Source organism: Tachyglossus aculeatus, chromosome 1 (assembly GCF_015852505.1).
Source record: "Tachyglossus aculeatus isolate mTacAcu1 chromosome 1, mTacAcu1.pri, whole genome shotgun sequence".
NCBI classification, from domain to species: Eukaryota; Metazoa; Chordata; class Mammalia; order Monotremata; family Tachyglossidae; genus Tachyglossus; species Tachyglossus aculeatus.
Genome location: NC_052066.1, coordinates 78,699,360 through 78,722,277, shown reverse-complemented (window position 1 = coordinate 78,722,277; position 22,918 = coordinate 78,699,360). Strand labels below are relative to the sequence as shown.

The 22,918-nt window shown below is 49.2% G+C and overlaps 1 protein-coding gene across 1 annotated transcript in view; it reads left to right on the top strand.

Annotated features, from left to right (window-relative positions):
* Positions 1-17,150: 17,150 nt before the first annotated feature.
* Positions 17,151-22,918, top strand: part of PARL (presenilin associated rhomboid like) — a 40,438-nt gene continuing 34,670 nt past the window's right edge. The window contains exon 1 of the mRNA XM_038755837.1: positions 17,151-17,265. Within this exon, the coding sequence (XP_038611765.1) occupies positions 17,165-17,265 (101 nt within the window). The 5' untranslated portion in view covers positions 17,151-17,164. The remainder of the gene's footprint in view (positions 17,266-22,918) is intronic.

Here is a 22,918-nt window from a genome sequence, read left to right as displayed (position 1 = left end):
ACCTAATTTAAGATCCAATCTTCTCTGAGGTTGTTATCTGCTCATAAAAATACCAAAAAAGGTAAACTTCTTTATGAATATTCTTTTCCATTCAATTAACTTTGTATTTATTACCATTTACTGATTTAGTGCTGAGCAAATACTCTGGCATAGCAGGATATTTAGAGCCCAAGTTGTTACTACATTTGAACTAAATAAGCATAATAGTCTTTTTTTTTTACATATTCAGGTCTATAAGGAGATTTGGAATGATTTAAGACAATTCAGACTAATCCTGTTTAATTTCCCAGCCCAACGACAGAAGGTCTTGTCTTGGTTTACGCTGAGTTAGTGATGAGCTAATACTCTGGCATAGCAGGATATTTAGAGCCCAAGTTGTTACTACATGTGAACTAAATAAGCATAATAGTATTTTCTTTTTACATATTCAGGTCTATAAGGAGATTTGGAATGATTTAAGACAATTCAGACTAATCATGTTTAATTTCCCAGCCCAACGACAGAAGGTCTTGTCTTGGTTTACGCTGAGTCAGTGCTGAGCAAATACTCTGGCATAGCAGGATATTTAAAGCCCAAGTTACTACATTTAAACTAAATAAGCATAATAGTATTTTTTTACACATTCAGGTCTCTAAGGAGATTTGGAATGATTTAAGACAATTCAGACTAATCCTGTTTAATTTCCCAGCCCAATGACAGAAGGTCTTGTCTTGGTTTACGCTGAGTTAGTGCTGAGCAAATACTCTGGCATAGCAGGATATTTAGAGCCCAAGTTGTTACTACATGTGAACTAAATAAGCATAATAGTCTTTTTTTTACATATTCAGGTCTATAAGGAGATTTGGAATGATTTAAGACAATTCAGACTAATCCTGTTTAATTTCCCAGCCCAACGACAGAAGGTCTTGTCTTGGTTTATGTTGTCGTCCCCGACCCATAGCGACTCCATGGATACATCTCTCCCAGAACACCCTACCTCCATCTGCAATCGTTCTGACAGTATATCCTAGAGTTTTCTTGGTAAAAATCTGGAAGTGGTTTACCATTGCAATAAACTTGAATCTCCACCCTTGATTCTCTCCCAGGCCGCTACTGCCCAGTGCAGGAGAGTTATGACTTGTAGCAGATTGTCTTCTACTTGCTAGCCACTGCCCTGGCTAGGAATGGAAGGGGTAGGCCTCTGCTTGACTCTCCCTCCTGTTGTTGAGACTGGTACAGTACTCTCCAGGTGTTACCCTGAGAGGGGAAACAACAGAGGTACAAATTAGATATTTTGGGCCGACCACTGGAGGACAGCAAAATAGACAGAAGAAAAGGAATGTCATTTTGGAGTGTCCCATTTTGCTACCTGGTCATATTAGCCATGTGGGACTTCCTCCACTTACATTTCCAGAAGTGATGTACAGCAGAACGTTGCAAAATGTATATCCTGTTTCAGCTTTATAACACCTGGGATCGGATTTTACCACACTGGCCCCCTTTATGACACTAGTTGCGTTTGCCACCTACAGTACAATCCTTTACCAGAGAAAAGGTAGGCCTGTTGATCCTCCCCGGTCATTTCACTCGCTCTTCCCCATCCCCTCCTAGCTACCCAGCTTTCTCTGCTTCACCTCCCTCTTTCCCCACCTTTAAACATTTCCTGCGGTTAATTCCTTTCATTTATTTATTCATTCAATTATTCATTATTTATTTAATTAATTCGTTCAATTTATTCATTATTCATTTAGACTGTGAGCCCACTGTTGGGTAGGGACTGTCTCTATCTGTTGCCAACTTGTACTTCCCAAGTGCTTAGTACAGTGCTCTGCACACAGTAAGTGCTCAATAAATACGATTGATGATGATGATGATGATTCAATCATATTTATTGAGCGCTTACTGTGTGCAGAGCACTGTACGAAGCGCTTGGGAAGTACAATTCGGCAACATATAGAGACGGTCCCTACCCAACGACGGGCTCACAGTCTCACCATCACCCCCTGGGCCGGGCTGGGCCTGGTAGGATGAGAGAGAGGACTGGCATAGTACCTTCCCAGGCCTTCTGCCTGCCCCATCCAGCCTGGCACTGTCCCCAGGGGTGGGGGGCTTCCATTGGGGAAGGAGCTGGGTGGTCATGAAGAAAGTTAAAAAAAATGAGTAAAAAACTGTAAAAAACAAGTAACAGTCCTCTAGACTGTGAGCTGATTGTGGGCAGGAAATGCATCTACCACCTCTGTTGGACTCTCCCAAGTGCTTAGTATAGTGTCCTGCACACAGTAGGTGCTTGATAAATACCATGGATTGATTGATTGAAAAACATTTCTTAAGTGGCATCAGGTGGTGATGATGATGATGGGGATGATGATATTTGTTAAGCGCTTACTATGTGTTTAGACTGTGAGCCCACTGTTGGGTAGGGACTGTCTCTATATGTTGCCAATTTGTACTTCCCAAGCACTTAGTACAGTGCTCTGCACATAGTAAGCGCTCAATAAATACAATTGATGATGATGTGTCAAGCACTGTTCTGAGCACTGGGGTAGATACAAGCTAATCAGGCTGGACACAGTTCCTGTCCGACATGGGGCTCATGGTCTTAATCTCCATTTTGCAGATGAGGTGATTGAGTCACAGAGAAGTGAAGTGACTTGCCCTAGGTCACACAGCAGACAAGTGGCAGAGTCAGAATTAGAACCCAGGTCCTTCTGACTCTTAAGCCCATGCTCTATGCACTAGGCCACACTGGAAGAGAGTAGGGCTGTGGTGGCAACCCAGGGATAGGGAGTCGGATTTGGGGATTTGTGTTGTACTTTCCCAAGCGCTTGGTACAGTGCTCTGCACACAGTAAGCACTTAATAAATATGATTGAATGCATGAATGAATCCACAGGGTGTGGGTTTGGGGGGGAGGGACTACGAATGTCCTGCCTTCAGGACTTCTCCATCTGGATGTCCGCCCGCCACCTAAAGCTCAACATGTCGAAGACTGAGCTCCTTGTCTTCCCTCCCAAACCTTGTCCTCTCCCTGACTTTCCCATCTCTGTTGACGGCACTACCATCCTTCCCGTCTCACAAGCCCGCAACCTTGGTGTCATCCTGGACTCCGCTCTCTCATTCACCCCTCACATCCAAGCCGTCACCAAAACCTGCCGGTCTCAGCTCCGCAACATTGCCAAGATCTGCCCTTTCCTCTCCATCCACACTGCTACCCTGCTCATTCAAGCTCTCATCCTATCCCGTCTGGACTACTGCACCAGCCTTCTCTCTGATCTCCCATCCTCGTGTCTCTCTCCACTTCAATCCATACTTCATGCTGCTGCCCGGATTATCTTTGTCCAGAAACGCTCTGGGCATATTACTCCCCTCCTCAAAAATCTCCAGTGGCTACCAATCAATCTGCGCATCAGGCAGAAACTCCTCACTCTGGGCTTCAAGGCTGTCCATCCCCTCGCCCCCTCCTACCTCACCTCCCTTCTCTCCTTCTACTGCCCAGCCCGCACCCTCCGCTCCTCCGCCGCTAATCTCCTCACCGTACTTCGTTCTCGCCTGTCCCGCCGTCAACCCCCGGCCCACGTCATCCCCCGGGCCTGGAATGCCCTCCCTCTGCCCCTCCGCCAAGCTAGCTCTCTTCCTCCCTTCAAGGCCCTGCTGAGAGCTCACCTCCTCCAGGAGGCCTTCCCAGACTGAGCCCCTTCCCTCCTCTCCCCCTCGTCCCCCTCTCCATCCCCCCATCTTACCTCCTTCCCTTCCCCACAGCACCTGTATATATGTATATATGGTTGTACATATTTATTACTCTATTTATTTATTTATTTATTTATTTATTTTACTTGTACATTTCTATCCTATTTATTTTATTTTGTTGGTATGTTTGGTTCTGTTCTCTGTCTCCCCCTTTTAGACTGTGAGCCCACTGTTGGGTAGGGACTGCCTCTATGTGTTGCCAATTTGTACTTCCCAAGCGCTTAGTACAGTGCTCTGCACATAGTAAGCGCTCAATAAATACGATTGATTGATTGATTGATTGATTGAATTGCCCACCCACACCAGTTATTCATTCATTCATTCAATCATAATTATTGAGTGCTTACTGTGTGCAAAGCACTGTACTAAGCATTCATTCATTCATTAAATCGTATTTATTGAGCTCTTACTGTGTGCAGAGCACTGTACTAAGCGCTTGGGAAGTACAAGTTGGCAACGTATAGAGACGGTCCCTACCCAACAGCGGGCTCACAGTCTAGAAGGGGGAGACGGACAACAAAACAAAACATATTAACAAAATAAAATAAATAGAATAGTAAATATGTACAAGTAAAATAAATAGAGTAATAAATCTGTACAAATATATACACAGGTGCTGTGGGGAGGGGAAGGAGGTAAGGCGGCGGGGATGGGGAGGGGGAGGAGGGGGGGAGGAAGGAGGGGGCTCAATCTGGGAAGGCCTGGGAAGCACTGGGAAGTACAGGTCGGCAACATATAGAGATGGTCCCTACCCAACAACAGGCTCATAGTCTAGAAGGGGGAGACAGGCAACAAAACAAAACATGTAGACAGGTGTGAAAATCATCAAAACAAATAGAATTAAAGCTATATGCACATCATTAACAAAATAAATAGTAAATATGTACAAGTAAAATAAATAGAGTAATAAATCTGTACAAATATATACACAGGTGCTGTGGGGAGGGGAAGGAGGTAGGTTGGGAGGGATGGGGAGGAGGAGAGAAAAAAGGGGGCTCAGTCTGGGAAGGCCTTCTGGAGGAGGTGAGCTCTTACGCCTTTACCCACCTAGAAGATATAGACAAACAGTAGTAATGACCAAATATTACACAGGTAATTACACGGGTTACAAACTGTAACAGAGAAGCAGCGTGGCTCAGTGGAAAGAGCAAGGGCTTTGGAGTCAGAGGTCATGGGTTCAAATCCTGGCTCCACCAATTTTCAGCTGTGTGACTTTGGGCAAGTCACTTCACTTCTCTGGGCGCCAGTTACCTCATTTGGAAAATGGGGATTAAGACCGTAAGCCCCACAAGGGACAACCTGATCACCTTGTAACCTCCCCAGCGCTTAGAACAGTGCTTTGCACATCGTAAGTGCTTAATAAATGCCATCATTATTATTATTATTATTAGTGGATAGAACATGGGCTTGGGAGTTAGAAGGACGTGGGTTCTAATTCTGATTCCGCCACTTGTCTGCTGTGTGATCTTGGGCAAGTCGCTTCACTTCTCTGGCCCTCAGTTATCTCATCTGCAAACTGGAGATTAAAATTGCAAGTCCATGTGAGACATTCATTCATTCATTCAATTGTATTTATTGAGCGCTTACTGTGTGCCAAGCACTGTATTAAGCCCCTGGGAGAGTACAAATGACAACAGACACATTCCCTGCGCACAACAAGCTCACAGTCTAGGCTGTGACTCCAACCTAATTAACTTGTATCTACCTCAGCACTTAGTATAGTACCTGGCACATAGTAAGCACTTAACAAATAACATTAAAAAGAAACATAATGACATCATAGAAAACTTGGAATGGAAATCCACAGATGCTAGTGTGTAGGTGAGTGTAGGTGTAGGTAGGTAGGTGGTATATGTTGCCAACTTGTACTTCCCAAGCGCTTAGTACAGTGCTCTGCACACAGTAAGCGCTCAATAAATACGATTGATGATGATGAGTGGGGGAACTCGACCCCCTAAAGCCTTTGCTCCGTTGTCATCCTGTTCCCCTCCCAGACCCCTGTTAAAATGGGTGCTACTTCGCAATCATGACATTCAGCGACTGAGGCCAAGGCTGAGGGAGGTGAGACCTTAAAAAAAAATGAATCAGACATAGAGGCATCTGATAGACAACAGGAGTGGACAGAGGATAGACCAGCTGAAAATTGGACTGACTGGTATAAAACATGGTGATGGCCACTCTAGGCACAACTGTGGGTGAACCGCAAAACATTTTTTTTTAATTGCAGTGGGAAGGAGTAGTTGCCTCCTCTGCCTCCCAAACACTTAACCGTGGGAGTCCATCAAGGCTCAGTTCTGAGGTCCCCACCTATTCTCTAAATACACCCACTTCATTGGAGAACTCATTTGCTTTAACTACCATCTCTACCTGGATGATTCCCAAATTTACCTCTCCAGGCTTGACCTCTCTCTTCTCTGCAGTCTCATATTTCCTCCTGCCTTCAAGACATCTCTCCCCAGATGTCCCACCAGCACCTCTGACGTAAAATGTCCAAAACAGAACTCTGCATCTTTCCACCCAAAACCTGTACTCCCCATCTTTCCCATCACTGTAGACAACAAACCAAGCTCCCTGTTTCACAAGTCTGTAACCTTGGTGTTATCCTTAACTCATGCCTCTCATTTAACCCACATATTCAATCTGTTACCAAATCTTCTCACTTTTACCTTCACATCAGTAAAATTTGCCCTTTCCTCTCCATCCAAACTGCTACCACGTTGATCAAAGCACTTATCCTGTCCTGCCATGACTATTACATCAACCTCCTTCTAGACTGTGAGCCCGTTGTAGACAGGGATTGTCTCTATTAGCTGCTCAACTGTAGTTCCCAAGCACTTAGTACAGTACTGGCCCACAGAAAGTGCTCAATAAATATGACTGAATGAACCTCCTTGTTGATCTCCCCACCTCCTGTCTCTTCCCACTCCGGTCCATAGTTAATTCTGCTGCCCAGATTATTTGTCTAAGAAAAGTTCAGTCCTTGTTTCCCCACCCCTCAAGAACCTCCAGTAGTTGCCCATCCACCTTCACATCAAACAGAAACTCTTTACAGCACTCAGGCAGTTCACCCCCTCCTTTCTTAACTTGCTGTTCTACTACAACCCAGTCCACACAAGTCGCTCCTATAACACCAATTTGCTCACTGTACCTCAATCTCCCCCTCTCAGGGTTACACCTGGAAAATTCCCCGTATTCTACCAGTCTCCACTACAGGAGGGAGAGTAAGGAAGAGGCCTTTTACCAAGAAAACTCTCTGGATATTCATTCATTCAATCATATTTATTGAGTGCTTACTATGTGCAGAGCACTGTATTAAGCATTTGGGAAATACAAGTCGGCAACATATAGAGACAGTCCCTACCCAACAACGGGTTCACAGTCTAGAAGGGGGAGACAGACAATAAAACTAAACAGTAGATGGGTGACAAAATCGCCAGAACAAATAGAATTATAGCTATATGCACATCGTTAACAAAATAAATAGAATAGTAAATATGTACAAGCAAAATAAATCTGTACAAATATATACAAGTGCTGTGGGAGGGGAAGGAGGTAGGGCCGGGGGGCGATGGGGAGGGGAGGAGGAGAGGAAAAAGGGGGCTCAGTCTGGGGAGGCCTCCTGGAGGAGGTGAGCTCTCAGTAGGGCTTTGAAGGGAGGAAGGAAACTAGCTTGGTGGATGGGCAGAGGGAGGGCATTCCAAGCCAGGGGAAGGACGTGGGCCAGGGGTCGACGGCGGGACAGGTGAGAACGAGGCATAGTGGGGAGGTTAGTGGCAGAGGAGGCAAGGGTGTGGGCTGGGCTGTAGAAGGAGAGAAGGGAGGTGAGGGAGGAGGGGCGAGGTGATGGACAGCCTTGAAGCCGAGAGTGAGGAGTTTTTGCTTGATTCATAGGTTGAAAGCCAACCACTGGAGATTTTTGAGGAGGAGAGTGACATTCCCAGAGCATTTCTGTATAAAGATAATTCAGGCAGCAGAGTGAAGTATAGACTGAAGTGGGGAGAGACAGGAGGATGGAAGCTCAGAGAGGAGGCTGATGCAGTAATCCAGTCCGGATAGGATGAGAGATTGAACCAGCAAGGTAGCGGTTTATGGAGAGGAAAGGGCAGATCTTGGCGATGTTGCGGAGGTGAGACCGGCAGGTTTTGGTGACGGATTGGATGTGTGGGGTGAACAAGAGAGCGGAGACGAGGATGACACCAAGGTTGTGGGCTTGTGACACGTGAAGGATGGTAGTGCCGTTTACAGTGATGGAAAAATCAGGGAGAGGACAGGGTTTGGGAGGGAAGATAAGGAGTTCAGTCTTGGACATATTGAGTTGTAGATGGCGGGCAGACATCCAGATGGAGATGTCCTGAAGGTAGGATGAGATACGAGCCTGGAGAGAGGGAGAGAGAGCAGGGGCAGAGATGTAGATTTGGATGTCATCAGCGTAGAGATTATAGTTGAAGCCATGGGAGCAAATGAGTTCACCAAGGGAGTGAGTGTAGACAGAGAACAGAAGGGGACCAAGAACTGACCCTTGAGGAACCCCTACAGTAAGGGATGGGAGGGGGAGGAGGAGCCTGCAAAGGAGACTGAGAATGGACGGCCGGAGAGATAAGAGGAGAACCAGGAGAGGACGGAGTCTGTGAAGCCAAGGTTGGATAGCGTGTTGAGGAGAAGGGGGTGATCCACAGTGTTGAAGGCAGCTGAGAGGTCGAGGAGGATTAGGAAAGAGTAGGAGCCGTTGGATTCGGCAAGAAGGACATCATTGGTGACCTTTGAGAGGGTCACACTGAGAGGGATACACTACCAGAACTATTGCAGATGGAGGTGGGGTGTTCTGGGAGAGATGTGTCCATGGAGTCGCTATGGGTCGAAGACCACTCGATGGCATAAGACAAGTCCTCAATCTCATCTATCTTGCTGCTGACCCCTTGTCCAAGTCCTCCCTCCGACCTGGAACTCCCTTCCCATCCATACCTGGCAGACCACCCCTCTCCCCACTTTCAAAGCCTTACTAAAATCACATCCCCCTTCCCCAGTTAAGCCCTATTTTCCCCTACTCCTTCTCCCTACTACATTGCATTGCCTATGCACTTGAATCTATACCTTTTAAGCAGTGCTGCCTAGTGAAGAGAGCACAGGCCTGGGAAGGACCTGGGTTCGTCCATTCATTCATTCAATTGTATTTATTCATTCATTCATTCATTCAGCCGTATTTATTGAATGCTTACTGTGTGCAGAACACTGTACTAAGTGCTTGGGAAGTACAGGTCGGCAACATACAGAGACGGTCCCTACCCAACAACGGGCTCACAGTCTAGAAGGGGGAGACAGATAACAAAACAAAACATATAGACAGGTGTCAAAGTCGTCAGAACAAACAGAATTAAAACTATATGCATATCATTAACAAAACAAATAGAATAGTAATATGTACAAGGAAAATAAATAGAGTAAAAAATCTGTACAAATATATATACAAGAGCTGTGGGGAGGGGAAGGAGTTAGGGCGGGGGAGCTGGGGAGGAGGAGAGGAGAAAAAGGGCTCAGTCTGGGAAGGCCTCCTGGAGGAGGTGAGCTCTCAGTAGGGCTTTGAAGGGAGGAAGAGAGCTAGCTTGGCAGATGTGCGAAGGGAGGGCATTCCAAGCCAGGGGGAGGACGTGGGCCGGGGGTCAACGGCGGGACAGCCGAGAATGAGGCCCAGTGAGGAGGTTAGCAGCAGAGGAGCGGAGGGTGCGGGCTGGGCTGGAGAAGGAGAGAAGGGAGGTGAGGTAGGAGGGGGCGAGGTGTTGGAGAGCCTTGAAGCCGAAAGTGAGGAGTTTTTGCTTAATTCATAGGTTGACAGGCAGCCACTGGAGATTTTTGAGGAGGGGAGTAACATGCCCAGAGCGTTTAGTAAATAATATTTATTTATTGAGTGATTATTGCATGCAGAGCACAGTACTGTGCACATGGGAAGTACAAATCAGCAACATATAGAGACGGTCCCTACCCAACAAGAGGCTTACAGCCTAGAAGTCTTAACAAATACACCGTCTTGGGTTCCAATTCCACTCTACCACTTGTCTGCTGTGTGACCTTGGGTAAGTCACTCAACTTCTCGGGGACTCAGGCACCTTACCTGTAAAATGGGGATGAAGACTGTGAGCCCCATGTGGGACATGGACAGTGTCCAACCTGATTAACTTGTATCTACCCCAGTGCTTAGAGTAGTGCCTGGCACATCGTAAGGGCTTTAAAAATACAGAAAAAAATGCACTTGATATTCACCGCCCCCCTCAGCTCCACAGCATTTATGTACATATCCATAATTTATTTATTGATATTAGTGTCTGTCTCCCCTTTAATAATTATAATGATGGTGTTTGTAAAGCGCTTTCTATGTGCCAAGCACTGTTCTAAATGCTAGGGTAAATACAAGGTAATCAGATTGTCCCACGTGGGGTTCACAGTCTCAATCCCCATTTTACAGATGAGGGAACTGAGGCCCAGAGAAGTGAAGTGACTTGCCCAAGGTCATCATCAATCATCATCAATCGCATTTATTGAGCGCTTACTATGTGCAGAGCACTGTACTAAGCGCTTGGGAAGTACAAATTGGCAACATATAGAGACAGTCCCTACCCAACAGTGGGCTCACAGTCTAAAAGGTCGCACAGCAGACAAGTGGCGGAGACGGGATTAGAACCCATGACCTCTGACTTGCCACTAAGCCGTACTTTCAGATCATAAGCTCTTTGTGGGTAGGGAATGTGTCTACCAACTCTGTTGTAGTGTTCTCTCCACAGTTTAGTACAGTGCCCTGCACATAGTAAGTGCCCAATAAATACCACTGATTGAGTATGGGGAAGAAAGACTGAAATACCACACTTGACTCTCTACTCAGGCTCCCAGCTCTGGCCTTGCCTCCAGGGGACATCTGTGGTGCCCAGCCCAGGCCGGACCCCTGCAGCTCAACCTGATAGAGAAGGGAAGCATCCTCGTGGCTACAGCACGGGCCTACTCTATTTATGAATCTGACTCTATTTATTGAGCGCCACCATAAGCGCTTGGGGGAACGCTTAGGAGGCCTTCCCAGACTGAGCCCCCTCCTCCCCCTCCCCATCCCCCCCGCCTTACCTCCTTCTCCTCCCCACAGCACCTGTATATATGTTTGGAAGTATTTATTACTCCATTTATTTTATTTGTATGTATTTATTCTATTTATTTTATTTGGTTAATATCAATCAATCAATCAATCGTATTTATTGAGCGCTTACTATGTGCAGAGCACTGTACTAAGCGCTTGGGAAGTACAAATTGGCATCACATAGAGACAGTCCCTACCCGATAGTGGGCTCACCGTCTAAAAGGGGGAGACAGAGAACAGAACCAAACATACCAACAAAATAAAATAAGTAGGATAGAAATGTACAAGTAAAATAAATAAATAAATAAATAAACAGAGTAATAAATATGTACAACCATATATACATATATACAGGTGCTGTGGGGAGGGGAAGGCGGTAAGGCGGGGGGATGGAGAGGGGGACGAGGGGGAGAGGAAAGAAGGGGCTCAGTCTGGGAAGGCCTCCTGGAGGAGGTGAGCTCTCAGCAGGGCCTTGAAGGAAGGAAGAGAGCTAGCTTGGCGGATGGGCAGAGGGAGGGCATTCCAGGCCCGGGGGATGACGTGGGCCGGGGGTCGATGGCGGGACAGGCGAGAGCGAGGTACAGTGAGGAGATTAGTGGTGGAGGAGCGGAGGGTGCGGGCTGGGCAGTAGAAGGAGAGAAGGGAGGTGAGGTAGGAGGGGGCGAGGTGATGGACAGCCTTGAAGCCCAGGGTGAGGAGTTTCTGCCTGATGCGCAGATTGATTGGTAGCCATTGGAGGTTTTTGAGGAGGGGAGTGATATGTCCAGAGCGTTTCTGGACAAAGATAATCCGGGCAGCAGCATGAAGTATGGATTGAAGTGGAGAGAGACACGAGGATGGGAGATCAGAGAGAAGGCTAGTGCAGTAGTCCAGACGGGATAGGATGAGAGCTTGAATTAGCAGGGTAGCGGTTTGGATGGAGAGGAAAGGGTTTTGTTTTGTTGTCTGTCTCCCCCTTCTAGCCTGTGAGCCCGCTGTTCGATAGGGACCGTCTCTATATGTTGCCAACTTGCACTTCCCAAGCGCTTAGTACAGTGCTCTGCACACAGTAAGCGCTCAATAAATACGATCGAATGACTCCGAATCTATTGAGCGCCACCGTAAGCGCCTGGGAGAGGAGCGCTTGGGGGAGCGCTTAGGAGGCCTTTCCAGACTGAGCCCCCTCCTCCCCATCCCCCCCTGCCTTACCTCCTTCCCCTCCCCACAGCACCTGTATATATGTATATATGTTTGTACGTATTTATTACTCTATTTATTTCCTTTATGCATATTTATTCTATTTATTTTATTTGGTTAATATGTTTTGTTTTGTTCTCTGTCTCCCTGTTCTAGACTGTAAGCCCACTGTTGGGTAGGGACCGTCTCTGTATGTTGCCAACATGTACTTCCCAAGTGCTTAGTACAGTGCTCTGCACACAGTAAGCACTCAATACGAATGAATGAATGAATGAATGAATGAAGTCTGAAGGATCTGGGTTCTAATCAGAGAAGCAGTGTGGCTCAGTGGAAAAAGCCCGGGCTTGGGAGTCAGAGGTCATGGGTTCAAATCCCAGCTCCGCCACTTGTCAGCTGTGTGACTTTGGGCAAGTAAATTCACTTCTCTGTGCCTCAGTTTCCTCCTCTGTCAAATGGGGATGAAGGGACAAACTGATGACCTTGCATCTACTCCAGTGCTTAGACAGTGCTTGGCTCATAGCAAGTGCTTAACAAATGCTATTATTGTTATTATTATTATTATTATTTCTGCTCCACCACGTGTCTTCTGGGTGACCTTTGGCAAGTCACTTCACTTCTCTGTGCCTCGCCTCACCTGAAAAACGGGGATTGAGACTGTGATCCTCATGTGGGACAGAGACTGTGTCCAGCCCGATTCACTTGTATTCACCCCAACACTTGGGACAGTGCTTGGAACATAGTAAGCACTTAACAAATACCACGGTTATTATTATATTATATTATAATTATAATATGATTTATAATATATTAATATAATTATTATATTATTATAAGAGAATTACCGTGGCTCAATGTAAAGAGCCCGGGCTTGGGAGTCAGAGGTCGTGGGTTCAAATCCCGGCTCCGCCACTTGTCAGCCGTGTGACTTTGGGCAAGTCACTTCACTTCTCTGCACCTCAGTTCCCTCCTCTGTCAAATGGGGATGAAGATTGTGAGGCCCCCCGTGGGACAACCTGATCACCATGTATCCTCCCCAGCGCTTAGAACAGTGTTTTGCACATAGTAAGCGCTTAATAAATGCCATCATTATTATTATTGTATCCTCCCCTAGCGCTTAGAACGGTGCTTTGCACATAGTGAGCGCTTAACAAAGGCTATCATTATGATTATTATTGTTGTTGTTATTATTAGAGTGGCCATGCATCTGTTTCTCAAGTGACTCACCCACTGTCCAGTAGTTTTATCGTGGCTCAGTGGAAAGAGCACACGCTTTGGAGTCAGAGATCATGGGTTCAAATCCCGGCTCCACCAACTGCCAGCTGTGTGACTTTGGGCAAGTCACTTAACTTCTCTGTGCCTCAGTTACCTCATCTGTAAAATGGGGATTAAAACTGTGAGCCCCCCGTGGGACAACCTGATCACCTTGTAACCTCTCCCAGCGCTTAGAACAGGGCTTTGCAAATAGTAAGCACTTAAAGAGCACGGGCTTTGGAGTCAGAGGTCATGGGTTCAAATCCCAGCTCCGCCAAATGTCAGCTGTGTGATTTTGAGCAAGTCACTTTATTCATTCATTCATTTGATCCTATTGATTCAGTGCTTACTGTGTGCAGAGCACTGTACTAAGCGCTTGGGAAGTACAAGTTGGCATCATATAGAGACGGTCCCTACCAACAGTGGGCTCACAGTCTAGAAGGGGGAGACAAAGAACAAAACAAAACATATTAACAAAATAAAATAAATAGAATATGTACAAGTAAAATAGAGTAATAAATATGTACAAACACATATATATATATATATATATATATATATATGTATATATATATACAGGTGCTGTGGGGAAGGGAAGGAGGAAAGGCGGGGGGGATGGAGAGGGGGAGGAGGAGGAGAGGAAGGAGGGGGCTCAGTCTGGGAAGGCCCCAGTGGAAAGAGCATGGGCTTTGGAGTCAGGGGTCATGGGTTCAAATTCCGGCTCCGCCAACTGTCAGCTGTGTGACTTTGAGCGAGTCACTTCACTTCTCTGTGCCTCAGTTCCGTCATCTGTAAAATGGGGATGAAGACTGTGAGCCCCGCGTGGGACAACTTGATCACCTTGTATCCTCCCCAGCGCTTAGAACAGTGCTTTGCACATCGTAAGTGTTTAATAAATGCCATCGCTATTATTATTGCATCCTCCCCTAGCGCTTAGAACAGTGCTTTGCACATAGTGAGCGCTTAACAAAGGCTATCATCATGATTACTATTGTTGTTGTTATTATTAGAGTGGCCATGCATCTGTTTCTAGCTAGCTCTCTTCCTCCCTTCAAGGCCCTGCTGAGAGCTCACCTCCTCCAGGAGGCCTTCCCAGACTAAGCCCCTTCCTTCCTCTCCCCCTCGTCCCCCTCTCCATCCCCCCCATCTTACCTCCTTCCCTTCCCCACAGCACCTGTATATATGTATATATGTTTGTACATATTTTTTACTCTATTTATTTATTTATTTATTTTATTTGTACATGTCTATACTATTTATTTTATTTTGTTAGTATGTTTGGTTTTGTTCTCTGTCTCTCCCTTTTAGACTGTGAGCCCACTGTTGGGTAGGGACTGTCTCTATGTGTTGCCAATTTGTACTTCCCAAGCGCTTAGTACAGTGCTCTGCACATAGTAAGCGCTCAACAAATACGATTGATGATGATGATGATGTTTCTCAAGTGATTCCCCCACTGTCCAGTAGTTTTCTTTTCATCCTCCTAGACTGTGAGCCCGCTGTTGGGTAGGGACCGTCTCTAGATGTTGCCAACTTGGGAAGTCCCAAGCGCTTAGTACAGTGCTCTTGCACACTGTAAGCTCTCAATAAATACGATTGAATGAATGGATCCTGAGCCTCCCTCCACTGCGGCTCCTCCCTCCTTCGGTATCCATGACAACGGCCCCCGCCCTGCCGGAGGGCGGCTTTGAGCAGGCGGCTAGTCCCGCCGGAGGCCGCCAGGGGGCGCCACGAGACCCTCCCCTCCTCATTCATTCATTCATTCAATCGTATTTATTGAGCGCTTACTGTGTGCAGAGCACTGGACTAAGCGCTTGGGAAGTACAAGTTGGCAACACATGGAGACGGTCCCTACCCAACAGTCCCCTCCTCTCCCGCGTGCCGCAGTTAATTATTATTATTATTATTATAGTTATTATATTTATATAAAAATAAATAGTTTTCTTTTCATCCTTCTAGACTGTGAGCCCACTGTTGGGTAGGGACCGTCTCTATATGTTGCCAACTTGTACTTCCCAAGCGCTTTACAATCTCATAGCCCACAGTTTAAAAAAAAAAAAACACTTCAGCTGTTGGGAATGAACAGTTGACTTTATACTTTATTTATTTTTTTACTCTATTTATTTATTTATTTATTTTATTTGTACATATCTATTCTATTTATTTTATTTTGTTAGTATGTTTGGTCTCTGTCTCCCCCTTTTAGACTGTGAGCCCACTGTTGGGTAGGGACTGTCTCTATATGTTGCCAATTTGTACTTCCCAAGCGCTTAGTACAGTGCTCTGCACATAGTAAGCGCTCAATAAATACGATTGATGATGATGATGATGATTTACCTTTGTGTTAAATACATCATAACCGTACAAAGAAAAGGCTATGTTAAATTTGCTTGCCTCAAATAAGATTAACTTATAAGGATAATAGAATCTGTCATCCCCTAGATTTCAATTAATTTGATTATTTTTTTAACATGCTTTGTTGACCGCTCACTCCACAGAGCAGTTATACAGTGTTTACGATATTTAGACTGTGAGCCCACTGTTGGGTAGGGACTGTCTCTATACGTTGCCAACTTGTACTTCCCAAGCGCTTAGTACAGTGCTCTGCGCACAGTAAGCGCTCAATAAATACGATTGATTGATTCACTGATTCTAGACTGTGAGCCCGCTGTTGGGTAGGTACCGTCTCTATGTGTTGCCAACTTGTACTTCCCAAGTGCTTAGTACAGTGCTCTGCGCACAGTAAGCGCTCAATAAATACGATCGAATGAATGAATGAATCAGGTTGCCCCCGGCGTACCGTAGTTAATAATAATAATGGTATTTGTTAAGCGCTTACTATGTGCAAAACATTGTTCTAAGCGCTGGGGAATACAAGGTGATCAGGTTGTCCCCCGGCGTGCCGTACTTAATAATAATAATAATGGCATTTGCTAAGCGCTTACTATGTGCAAAGCACTGTTCTAAGCGCTGGAGGGATACAAGGTGATCAGGTTGTCCCCCGGCGTGCCATAGATAATAATAATAATAATAATAGCATTTGTTAAGCGCTTACTATGTGCAAAACACTGTTCTAAGCGCTGGGGGATAAAAGGTGATCAGGTTGTCCCCCGGCGTGCCGTAGTTAATAATAATAATGGCATTTGTTAAGCGCTATGTGCAAAGCACTAATAATAATAATAATAATAATGGCATTTGTTAAGCGCTTACTATGTGCAAAGCATTGTTTTAAGCGCTGGGGGGGCTACGAGGTGATCAGGTTGTCCACCTGCGTGCCGTAGTTAATAATAATAATAATAACAATGGCATTTGTTAAGCGCTTACTACGTGCAAAACACCGTTCTAAGCGCTGGGGGGGGGTACAAGGTAATAATAATAATAATAATGATGGCATTTATTAAGCACTTACTATGTGCAAAGCACTGTTCTAAGTGCTGGGGAGGTAACAAGGTGATCAGGTTGTCCCATGGGGGGCTCACAGTCTCAATCCCCATTTTACAGACGAGGTAACTGAGGCACAGGGAAGTGAAGTGACTTGCCCAAAGTCACACAGCTGACAACTGGCAGAGCTGGGATTTGAACCCATGACCTCTGACTCCAAAGCCCAGGTGATCAGGTTATCCCGCGTGGGGCTCACAGTCATCATCCCCATTTTCCAGATGAGGTCACTGGGGCTCCGAGAAGTGAATGGACTCGCCCAAGGCCCCGCAGCAGGCAGGTGGAGGAGTCGGGATTGGAACCCAGGCCCTGGGCCTCCGAAGCCCGGGATCCGGGCAGCGGGCCGCGCCGCTTCCGGGGTTGCGGGTGCGGTTTGGGGGCCGTGCCCCGGAAGCCATGGCTCGGGACGCCCGGGCCCGAGGAGGGGCGGAGGAGGGGCCGCGGAGGAGGGGAGGCCGGGAAGATGGCGCGGAGCGGGGCCGGGGCCTGGGCCTGGGCCTGCCGAGTCCCGCTGCGGGGCCGCGGACGGGAGGTCGGAGCCGCACGCCTCCTGCTCGGACCCAGGTAGTGGCCCCAACACGACCCACCCCACTCCGACACAACTGCACGCCCCGGGGGCTGCCTCGGGACCCAGCCCTGCCTCGGGACCCAGGCCTGGCGTGGCCGTCCCGGGGGTCTGTCTCTGCCCCGAGGCCTGTCTCCGACCCGGGGGTCTGTCTCTATCCCGGGGGTCTGTCTCTGCCCCGAGGCCTGCCCGCCCTGAGGTCCACCTGTCCTGAAACCTGGGCCTGTCCCGGGGTCTGTCTCTGTCCCGGGGGTCTGTCTCTGCCCCGAGGCCTGTCTCTGCCCCGAGGTCTGTCTCTGTCCCGGGGTCTGTCTCTGTCCCGGGGGTCTGTCTCTGTCCCGGGGGTCTGTCTCTGCCCCGAGGCCTGTCCGCCCTGAGGTCCACCTGTCCTGAAACCTGGGCCTGTCCCGGGGGTCTGTCTCTCTCCCGAGGTCTGTCTCCGCCCCGAGGCCTGTCTCTGTCCCGGGGGTCTGTCTCTGTCCCGGGGGTCTGTCTTTGTCCCGAGACCTGTCTCTGTCCCGAGGTCTGTCTCTATCCCAGGGGTCTGTCTCTGTCCCGGGGTCTGTCTCTGCCCCGAGGCCTGCCCGCCCTGAGGTCCACCTGTCCTGAAACCTGGGCCTGTCCCGGGGGTCTGTCTCAGCCCCGAGGCCTGTCTCTGTCCCGAGGCCTGTCTCTGTCCCGGTGGTCTGTCTCTGTCCCGGGGGTCTGTCTCTGTCCCGGGGTCTTTCTCTGGCCCGAGGCCTGTCTCTGGCCCGGGGTCTGTCTCTGGCCCGGGGTCTGTCGTCTCTGTCCCGGGGTCTGTCTCTGTCCCAAGGCCTGTGTCTGTCCCGAGGATCTGTCTCTGTCCCGAGGCCTGTCTCCGTCCCGGGGAATCTGTCCCTGTCCCGGGGTCTGTCTGTCCCGAGGCCTGTGTCTGTCCCGGGGGGTCTGTCTCCGTCCCGAGGCTTGTGTCCGCCTCGGGGGGTCTGTCTCCGTCCCGGGGGTCCGTCTCCGCCCCGGGACCTGTCTCTGTCCCGGGGGTCTGTCCCTGTCCCAGGGGTCTGTCTCCGTCCCGGGGTCTGTGTCTGTCCCGAGGCCTGTGTCTGTCCGGGGGGGGTCTGTCTCTGCCCCGAGGCCTGCCCGCCCTGAGGTCCACCTGTCCTGAAACCTGGGCCTGTCCCGGGGGTCTGTCTCTGTTCCGGGGGTCTGGCTCTCTCCCGAGGTCTGTCTCTGCCCCGAGGCCTGTCTCTGTCCCGGGGGTCTGTCTCTGTCCCGGGGGTCTGTCTCTGTCCCGAGGCCTGTCTCTGTCCCGAGGCCTGTCTCTGTCCCGAGGTCTGTCTCTATCCCGGGGGTCTGTCTCTGTCCCGAGGTCTGTCTCTGTCCCGGGGGTCTGTCTCTGCCCCGAGGCCTGCCCGCCCTGAGGTCCACCTGTCCTGAAACCTGGGCCTGTCCCGGGGGTCTGTCTCTGTCCCGGGGGTCTGTCTCTGCCCCGAGGCCTGTCTCTGCCCCGAGGTCTGTCTCTGTCCCGGGGTCTGTCTCTGTCCTGGGGGTCTGTCTCTGCCCCGAGGCTTGCCCGCCCTGAGGTCCACCTGTCCTGAAACCTGGGCCTGTCCCGGGGGTCTGTCTCTGTCCTGGGGGTCTGTCTCTGCCCCGAGGCCTGTCTCTGCCCCGAGGTCTTCCCTGTCCCGGAGTCTGTCTCTGTCCTGGGGGTCTGTCTCTGCCCCGAGGCCTGTCCCTGTCCCGGAGTCTGTCTCTGTCCTGGGGGTCTGTCTCTGCCCCGAGGCCTGCCCGCCCTGAGGTCCACCTGTCCTGAAACCTGGGCCTGTCCCGGGGGTCTGTCTCTGTTCCGGGGGTCTGTCTCTGCCCCGGGGTCTGTCTCTGCCCCGGGGTCTGTCTCTGCCCCGAGGCCTGTCCGTGCCCCGGGGTCTGTCACTGCCCCGGGGTCTGTCACTGCCCCGGGGTCTGTCTCTGCCCCGGGGTCTGTCTCTGCCCCGAGGCCTGTCTCTGCCCCGGGGCCTGTCTCTGCCCCGGGGTCTGTCTCTGCCCCGAGGCCTGCCTGCCCTGAGACCTGTGTCTGCCCCGGGGTCCGTCTCTGTCCCGAGGCCTGTGTCCGTCCCGAGGCCTGTGTCCATCCCGGGACCTGTGTCCGTCCCGGGGGTCTGTCTCTGTCCCGAGGCCCGTATCTGTCCTGAGACCTGCCCGCCCTGAGGCCCATCTGTCCTGAAACCTGTGTCCGTCCCGGGGCCTGTCTCTGCCCAGGGGCCTGTGTCCGTCCCGAGGCCTGTGCCCGTCCCGGGGGTCTCTCTCTGTCCCGGGGGTCTGCCCCTGTCCCGAGGCCCGTGTCTGTCCTGAGACCTGCCCTCCCTGAGGCCCACCTGTCCTGAAACCTGTGGCTGTCCCGGGGCCTGTCTCCGTCCCGGGATCTGTCTCTGTCCCGAGGCCTGCCCACCCTGAGGCCCACCTGTCCTGAGACCTATGTTTGTCCTGAGGCCTGTGTCTGTCCTGGGATCTGTCTCTGTCCCGGAGTCTATGTGTGTCCAGAGGTCTGCCTAACCTGAGGCCTGTCTCTGTCCTGAGACCTATCTCCATCATTAGGTCTCGTTCTTGCTTGTCCTGTCGTTGACCTCTGGCCCACATAATAATAGTGTTGGTATTTGTTAAGAGTTTACTATGTGCCAAACACCGTTCTAAGCGCTGACACTGTTCTAAGTGCCGAAGAAACAGGATGTCAGGAGTGGCATCCACATCCTACCCACGTCCTACTTCTGGCCTGGAACACCCTCTCTCCACACGTCCGCCAAGCTAGCTCTCTTCCTCCCTTCAAAGCCCTTCTGAAAGCTCACCTCCTCCAGGAGGCCTTCCCAGACTGAGCCCCCCCTTTTCCTCTCCTCCCCATCGCCCCCTCCCTCTGCCCTACCCCCTTCCCCTCCCCACAACACTTGTGTATATTACTCTGTTTTATTAATGATGTGTATATATCTATAATTCTATTTATTTTGGTGGTATTGACACCAGTCTACTTGTTTTGTTTTGCCGTCTCTATCTGTTGCCAAATTGTACTTTCCAAGCGCTTAGTGCAGTATTCTGCACACAGTAAGTGCTCAATAAATCCGATTGAATGAATGAAAGGTCTTTCTCTGTCCTGGGGCCTGTTTGTCCTGGGGCCCACCCACCCTGAGGCCTGCATCGTTCAAGGGAAGCGGCTGTTGGTTTCCATGGGCTCCTGGCGGGCAGTGGGCAACCCCAGCCCGGCGGGACAAACAGCACGCCCCCAACCCACTTCCGCCTCTCAACAGTAATGATAATCATCATAATTCTGCTGTGTGCTAAGCGCTTACCGCGTGCCAGGCACTCTATTAAGCGCTGGGGCGGGTAAAAGCAAATCGGGTTGGACACAGTCCCCGTCCCACGTGGGGCTCACAGAGTCCATCCCCATTTTGCAGATGAGAGGACTGAGGCACAGAGAGGTGAAGGGACTTTCCCAAGGTTCCACAGCAGACAAGTGGCAGATCTGGGATTAGAACCCATGACCTTCCGACTCCTAGGCCACTACACCAGGCTGCTTCTTCTAATTGTAATAATTGCAGTATTTAAGAGCTTATTGTGTGACGAGCACTATTCTAAGCGCTGGGGTAGATATAAGGCACTCAGGTTGGACACAGCCCCTGTCTCACGTGGGGCTCCCAGTCTCAATCCCCATTTTACAGATGAGGTAACTGAGGCACGGAGAAGTCAAATGATTTGCCCAAGGTCACACAGCAGACAAGTGGCAGAGCTGGCATTACCACCCACAACCTTGACTCCCAAGCCCACGCTCTTGCCACTAGGCCTTGCTGAATCATTCTGGTATTAGGCACTTACTATGTGCCAGGCACTGTGCTAAGCGCTGGGGTGGGTACAAGATAATCAGGTTGGGCACAGTCCCTGCCCTGCATAGGGCTCAGAGCCTTAACCCCCACTTTACAGATGAGGTAACTAAGGCACAGAGAAGTGAAGTGAGTTGCCCAAGGCTACACAGCAGACACGTGGCAGAGCTGAGATTAGAATCTGACTCCCAGGCTGTATTCACGACACCACGCTGCTTCCCAATATATATGTCCGGATTGTAATATGTGTTAAGCGCATGGTGATAATAGTTCAGCAATCAACCAATCGTATTTATTGAGCGCTTACTGTGTGCAGAGCACTGTACTAAGCACTTGGGCAGTACAAGTTGGCAACATATAGAGACGGTCCCTATCCAACAGTTCATTCAATTCAGTCAATCATATTCATTTATTCATTCAATCATATTTATTGAGTGCTTACTGTGTGCAGAGTACTGTACTAAGCACTTGGGCAGTACAAGTTGGCAACATATAGAGACGGTCCCTACCCAACAGTGGGCTCACAGTCTAGAAGGGGGAGACAGAGAACAAAACAAAACATGTTAACAAAATAAAATAAATAGAATAAATATGTACAAATGAAATAGAGTAATAAATACGTACAAACATATGTACATATATACAGGTGCTGTGGGGAGGGGAAGGAGAGGAAGAGGGGGAGGGGGTAATAGTTGTGGTATTTTGATGCCATAACCTGATTATGTGCAAGGCACTGTACTAAGCGCTGGGGTGGATACAAGCAAATCAGGTTGGATACAGGCCCTGCCCTTCATGGGATTCACAGCCATTCATTCAGTCGTATTTATTGAGCGCTTACTGTGTGCAGAACACTGTACTGTCTTCATCCCCATTTTACAGATGAGGTGACTGAAGCACAGAGAAGTGAAGTGACTTGTCCAAGGTCACCCAGCAGACAAGTGGTGGAGGTAGGATTGGAACCCAGGTCCTTCTTCCTCCCAGGCCCATGCTCTATCCACCAGGCTGTGCTGCTACTCATGTGGTACTTCTGCTTACTGTGTTCAGGCACTGTACTAAGCTCTGGGGTGGGGTCAAAGTAATGAGATCAGGCCCTGTCCCTTGTCCCACATGGGGCACTCAGTCTAAATGGGGAAGGAGCAGAGAGAAGCTGCGTGGCCTACAGGATAGAGCCAGGGCCCAGGCGTCAGAGGACCTGGATTCTAATCCTGGCTCTGCCACTTGTCTGCTGTGTGACCCTGGGCAAGTCACTTCTCTATGTCTCAGTTACCTCATCTGGAAAATGGCGATCATCATCATAGAGAAGCAGCGTGGCTCAGTGGAAAAGAGCCCAGGCTTTGGAGTCAGAGGTCATGGGTTCGAATCCTGGCTCCACCACATGTCTGCTGTGTGACCTTAGGCAAGTCACTTCTCTGAGCCTCAGTTACCTCATCTGGAAAATGAGGATTAAGACTGTGAGCCCCACGTGGGACGACTTAATCACCTTGTATCCCCCCAGCGCTTAGAACAGTGCTCTGCACATAGTAAGCGCTTAACAAATGCCATTATTATTATTATTTTTATTATCATCATCATCATCATCAATCGTATTTATTGAGCGCTTACTGTGTGCAGAGCACTGTACTAAGCGCTTGGGAAGTGCAAGTTGGCAACATATAGAGACGGTCCCTACCCAACAGTGGGCTCACAGTCTAAAAGGGGGAGACAGAGAACAAAACCAAACATGCCAACAAAATAAAATAAATAGAATAGATATGTACAAGTAAAATAAATAGAGTAATAAATATGTAATAAATATGTACACATGGGA